The sequence below is a fragment of the Plectropomus leopardus genome, chromosome 15 (assembly GCF_026936395.1).
Source record: "Plectropomus leopardus strain MGB_pleo_1.0 chromosome 15, ASM2693639v1, whole genome shotgun sequence".
NCBI lineage: Eukaryota > Metazoa > Chordata > Actinopteri > Perciformes > Serranidae > Plectropomus > Plectropomus leopardus.
Genome location: NC_142190.1, coordinates 15,371,112 through 15,377,111, shown reverse-complemented (window position 1 = coordinate 15,377,111; position 6,000 = coordinate 15,371,112). Strand labels below are relative to the sequence as shown.

General features: G+C 35.7%; 1 protein-coding gene across 7 annotated transcripts in view; it reads right to left on the bottom strand.

Moving 5' to 3' along the window:
• Positions 1-565: 565 nt before the first annotated feature.
• The window catches only part of LOC121952448 (prolyl 4-hydroxylase subunit alpha-2), a 33,536-nt gene continuing 28,101 nt past the window's right edge, over positions 566-6,000 (bottom strand). For 6 of the 7 annotated variants that reach the window (XM_088088436.1, XM_042499141.2, XM_042499139.2 and 3 more), the window contains exons 13-15: positions 4,590-4,658; positions 2,824-2,920; positions 566-1,895 (exon numbers count right to left, since the gene is read on the bottom strand). In XM_088088436.1, the coding sequence (XP_087944562.1) occupies positions 1,825-1,895; positions 2,824-2,920; positions 4,590-4,658 (237 nt within the window). In that variant the 3' untranslated portion in view covers positions 566-1,824. Of the gene's footprint in view, positions 1,896-2,823; positions 2,921-4,589; positions 4,659-6,000 lie in introns of those variants that run through there. The other variant, XR_015778917.1, reaches the window with a different exon arrangement.

Sequence of the window (6,000 nt, the reverse complement as noted above, 5' to 3'; positions counted from 1 at the left end):
CAAAGAAAACAAAGTCACCCTTGTCATTTTATAGCCTTGCTGTATTTATATTTCAGTGAACATTTAAAATATTTACCCCTGTATGCCCCTGTTAAAAATACAACCCCAGCTTTCAGGGGGTGAATCCAAAAATACTTGGGAAGCAAGAACTCCAAAATACTGGCTTGAGTGTAGTTACCTTAAATGCCCTTATTTATGAATGCATTTCTGTGAGTAACAGATCTGTCATCAGCTATACTATTTCACATACATATACATACATTATACAAAACATTTAATAGGGTAGGTTATGTGTGTATCCAAGCATGGGGGGAATTTGTCAGGCTGCTTGAACTCAGTTGTACAGTCAGGCAGTTTGTACAGCTCCTGTGCAGTTAGTTTTGTCAGACAAAGTTTAAAATAACAGATCGGGACGGTCAGTCCCCGGTGAGCTCCCCAGCTGGCTCATAATTACAGTGCAATGGCTTCCAGAAAATAACACTGGAGTTTCTATATCCATGCTTCATGAAATGCCCCTGCCATACGGTGAGAAACCATTGCAAGTAGTGAATGAACACACGAAACATTTGAATAAAAGACACTGTTTATTGACGTGTTGGTTTGCCATCTTGTAGAGAAAGCACAAAATGTAACAGTGTAATAATTTAAACACTATATAAATAAAACCATTATGGACATAATTTGGAAGAAATACATTTCTCTGTTGTGTTTGAAGGAAAATAAAACACTTTGGGTGCAAATGATGAAGAATGGAGACACAAGATATATTTATAGTTGAACCACAAAGTAAATCTTTTAGCAATGGCAATAGAGTCAAGCCAATTTGTGTCCAAAAGACGATAAACGACAGCACATGGACAGTACCAGCTCATGGCTTTACTTTGCATCAAAGGTGGTTTTGTAAACTGAATTTTTTAAAATAGTAACATTTTGTTCATTGCTTTCAAAAACCTTGGCAAACAACCTGAAAATGTGCTCACATAGTAGCATTAGGTAATTGTCAGCTTTTTTATTATCAGAGTGTGGTTCAAAGTCCATCACCAAAAGCACTACTTTTTTCATTATTTATCAAAAGCTAAAATGAGTTTTTCTTTACCTAGTTGCTGCCTTTTATTTAGACATATGTTAAATGTGTATAGTCTGTCTTAGTCACTTAACCTTAAAAACAAATCAGAAATAGTTCCTTGTGAACATAATTTGGTCAGAGTTTTGTGAAATCACCTGTGTTACAGCTAAGATACTTGCTAAAAAATAAGGGATTCTCCATATCACCACTAAAGCTTTTACTTTGACAAGTTAAGTCGAAAAGTTAATTGTGCAAAGAAAAAGCTTAGCGTAACAGTCGCTGAGTGAAAAAACACACAGGTTTAGTCACACACATTAGTTTTTGGTATCAGTGGGGGAAAAAAAAAGTTTTGGCAAAGGACTCATGTATTTGGATAAACCAGTAGTTCAATTCTGCCTTCGACTTCATTGATAAAATGGATGGTAAATTCTATTTTCAGTACACATTTTTATTACTATTATTTTTAAATCTTAAACCATATATTTAATTGCATGAGGGGAGAACTGAGTTCTGTTTCTTCTGGTAAAATAAAAGTTATATTATCCAACAGTGTCATAATTTCCTCATAAAACATTCCTTATCGTGTAAAAAAATTAAAGGAGAGAGGTGCTGAATAACATGTCTCTGAGTTGCGTCATTGCCATAATTTAGGCACTGCTGAGAGTGTGTGTGTCTGTGTGTGTGTGCGCGCGTGTGTGCATGTGTGTGTGTGTTTATGCAGGAGTGTTTTTGCACGTTCCTTAGGTTTGGGTCAAACTTCAGTCTACTTCCGTCATGCCACAGGGTCTCCTGAACTCCTGTCCTCGCTCGTGAATCCACTTGTTTGACACTGACCAAACAAAACAGAAAAAACAAAATGTGAGGACAAAAAAATAACAAAGCAAGTTAATAAACCTGTGTAGAAAGAAAGACACTTTAAGTCTTCACTACTACAATTTTCCATGCTAGGAAATGGTATATGCATTTAATATACTGTATATGTATATATATTAACACTGTTCTCATGATTAAGCTGCAGTTTTTGGCAGATTTCGTTGTTACTTGACAAGAATAAAGCTCTACAATTGCTTTCGTTATTAGTCAATCAATAAATCAATTTACTTGTCACATGAAATCATAAAAATACAATTTCAGTTACATGTAATTTGTTGGTTCCATCAATTGTGCATTTAAACCAATGAATAATAATAATAATAATAATAATAAATATATGTATATATACATTTGGTACTGAATTCAACCATTTCAACATTTTACTCTGCTTGAGGCAGTTTGTAGGATCTGCTAATCCACTACGGTCATAAGGTGTTTAAAGAGAGATTAAGTTGGGTGTCATGAGCCAGCAGTAAAATGAGATTTATTTTGGAAAAACAGCAGAATTCAACCTTGGAAATTGACATGAAGGCAAGGGGCAAGCTGCAAAGTGCAACACTATTGCACAACACTTGAAGTCACCATGCTGCCCGCCATATACAGAATAATATTTTAAATATAATAAATTATTCATATACTGACGAGCACATGAGTAAATATCAGTCTGTGGTGGGGCTGTACAATAATTCAACATTACATAATATTGACTTTATATGAATCATATGGTGATGATATCACCATATGATTTATAAAACGTATTTTACATGAATGGTTCAAAGAAAATTGTCACAACAACATTTGTTACTGAGGATGTTGTCTTGTCTAATGGATAATCCCATTCAATTTATCAATACTTGATTGGGTTGATCTCAACTTTGACTCACCCCATTTACTTCCTACTAAGACAGGACAGGCTGCGTGCCTGGTCCTATAGTCTCCCTCCCCGCTCTTGAACAGATTGTACCAGAAAACTGCCGTCCCCTGTGGAGAAATGGAACAAAGATTTTTGGTTACATTCAAGAGGGAAAGAACATGGAAACACAGATGCTGCGTTAAAGAAAAGACCTGGGACATGCTGAGCAACGCAGACCCAAATGCTCTCCATCAGACTTTAATTTGTTGAAAAAGTATGCTATTGACTGTCATTGTGGCAAAGCAAGGAGATAGTGTTGCAGCAAAACAGCAGAGTAAATTCGAAGTAAAATTTGAAGATACTGAAAGTCCGTAGGAAGATATCTGGGGATATACTCTGTGCCTTAAAACTGCACAGAAAATAATATAATTAAATTTATGGAGAGACTCTTCATTGAAAATAAGCAGTGAAATTAACGCTGAGCTGGCGCGTTTGGGCTGGAGGTGGGACAAAACCAACATCCAAGGCCAATTATAGTTTTTTTTTTTTCAAAGATACACAAAACAAAGAGTGCTTCACACCACCTTCATAGTGAAAGACATTGAGGTGAATGGCTGAAGGACTTATTTGAGATTTCATGACCCAAGTGTTCAAGGAATATGCAGGTACAAGGAAATAAAGACACATCTTCTTGACATATTTGGGAGGGATGGGAATATTAATATGTTTGACGAACACAAGCCGCTGAAGATGGATGGAGTTCAATGTCCAGTGAAGGAAAGATGAGGGAGCAAAAAAGCTTAATGTTGTTCAGGTTAACAAAGCATTGGCAGACCATAATTATTTATTTATCAGTTTTTAACATCTTATCTTTGTTTTAACCACTCCAATGTGATGTCGTCTTCCTACACTACTTATAATTTTTTTATTGTCTTCTATTGCTTTTATTCTTTGATTTTCTTAAATGGATTAATTCAGTTCTTAAACTGCCATTCGAGATCTGCCGGCCCTGTAACTTCTGTTCCTTTTAGTTCTGTAATCTTGTTGACCTCTTGAATACACATTTTGTTCTTGCCTCTTAGTTTGACTGTTTGAGCACTTCCTCTGTCTGGCATACTTGTTGATGTTTACTTTATTGTTCGCTGAGTTCCTGACTTTGCTTTGTCTGTCAAGGCACTTTGTAAACAACCGTGTTTAAATGTGCTATATTAATAAAGTTATTATTATTATTATTATTATTGTTATTATTATTATAAGGAGACCTCTTCCTTTTCGATTACAGAATATGTATTATCTTGTTGTGTGTTTAAAGTGTACACTTAACTGACTGAAAAATATAACTATAAAAAACAATATTAGATATATATAGGCACCGCATTAAAGAGACACTAAAACACAACTGTTTACAGTAAGCTATTGCTTGCCTATATTGCCAAAGCTTTGTTAATTGACCAATGAAAATAAAATCAGTAATATATACCTGGGGAAAAAACTTCTGATATAGCAGACAATTCATAGACAGGTGAAATGTCTAGATAATTGATGACATACCATTATCAGTTTTCATGTACAAATAATGTCTTTGCCAAATTCCCATGAAATTCATACTTACAGGATTTACAATAATACAAAAGTAGCAACTCTTGCCACATCAATTATCAAACATTAGACATTAGATTTGTTTCCCACTGCCTAAATTAGCAGAGTGAACACACTCGACACAGCATCAGCTGGCACCCATCTTAGTATTTCTTCATACACAAGTGCACACAGAAAAACACATTCTTTTGTCATCACCTTTCTAGGCCAGATTGCTGCTCCAAAGTCAGGGAAGACGGTGGCACCTCCTGCCTCCACGTCACTCATCTGAGAAAAGACAACAAACTTGTTGGCAATAGTCTCTATTTTCCTTGAAGGGAAGGATCGGATCTTTGGAAGTGGGGCTGTATGACGGTCTTATCCATAACTGGTGTATAAATTACAGTAGAAGACGGTGGGCACAGTTCCAGTTTGGAGCAGTAGATAGGAGTACCAATGTAGCAATGCACTACAGTGGATGAGGGCAGCAGTAAAATGTATTTTGCCACCTAAAAAATGTCCATCTAAAAGAGTCAACATCTGTTTAAAAGTAAGCAATATTCAGAATATTTTCACCGCTTTACCTTGCCACAGAAAGCCCTTTTTGACGGGCAAGCCATTCTCAGCTCCAGTTCCCCATCTATGCTCTCATCAAAACCACCAGAATCCACTGAGATAAACAATATTTTTAGCCCTCTGAGCATGGGAGCTGCTGGTCTACCGCTGTCTCAATCAGTTAGTTTGCTTTTGTTGTCGTTTGCTTTTGGTGAATTCAAGCTAACCCTTTTAAATGCCAAAGTCACACATTAACACAAACTAAATGATCAGGGCAACAAAGTCCAGCAGCTCCTGCATTCAGCAATGTTAAATTACTATTTTTCTCAATGGAGTCTGGCTTTGATGAGAACAATATAACAGCTTCAGTTTACCATCAAACGTCGCGGTCTGACAGCAACATGAAGTGGTAAAAATATTCTTAATAAAGTGTACACTTACACAGATGTTTATTTCTTTTAGGTGGCACTAAAATATGTTTTGCTTCTGCCTCCATCCACAGCTGTACATTACTTAGCTTCTCCGTCTGTTCTCCTGTCTGCTTCTCCAAGCTGGGGTGCATCAACTGCCACCTACTGAAGGTAATACACGGACTACGGACTCAAACAATCACTTAAAAAAAAAAAACACACTCTGCTATTCAACAATCCTCAAAGGATGTTTTTTTTTTTTGAAAAACACATCTGCGTTTATGGCATTGCAAAATCTTGCATACATTTGTTTTACTTTTCAAAACAACATATAACATGTCAACATAAACTGTTGCTAGAAAATATATATTTTGCTTCAAAGTAACACAAATGTTTTATTAATGCAGATATTAGCCTTAAAGCATCTGTTTATACATCCAGAAATACAAGTGGATGCTGATTAACTTACAAATTAAAAGTTAATATGTAATTTCATTAGAAAGAAATATTTAAAAATGATTGCCCAATGAGTAGTATATAATTAAAAAAAAAACAAGGTCCTGTAAGGGAGCTGCAAGAAATAAAGTGCACAAAATGACAAGTAATAGTTACACAGCAGTGAGATATGAGAAAGTTGTGCACTACAGTGAGGGAAAACTAGGAAG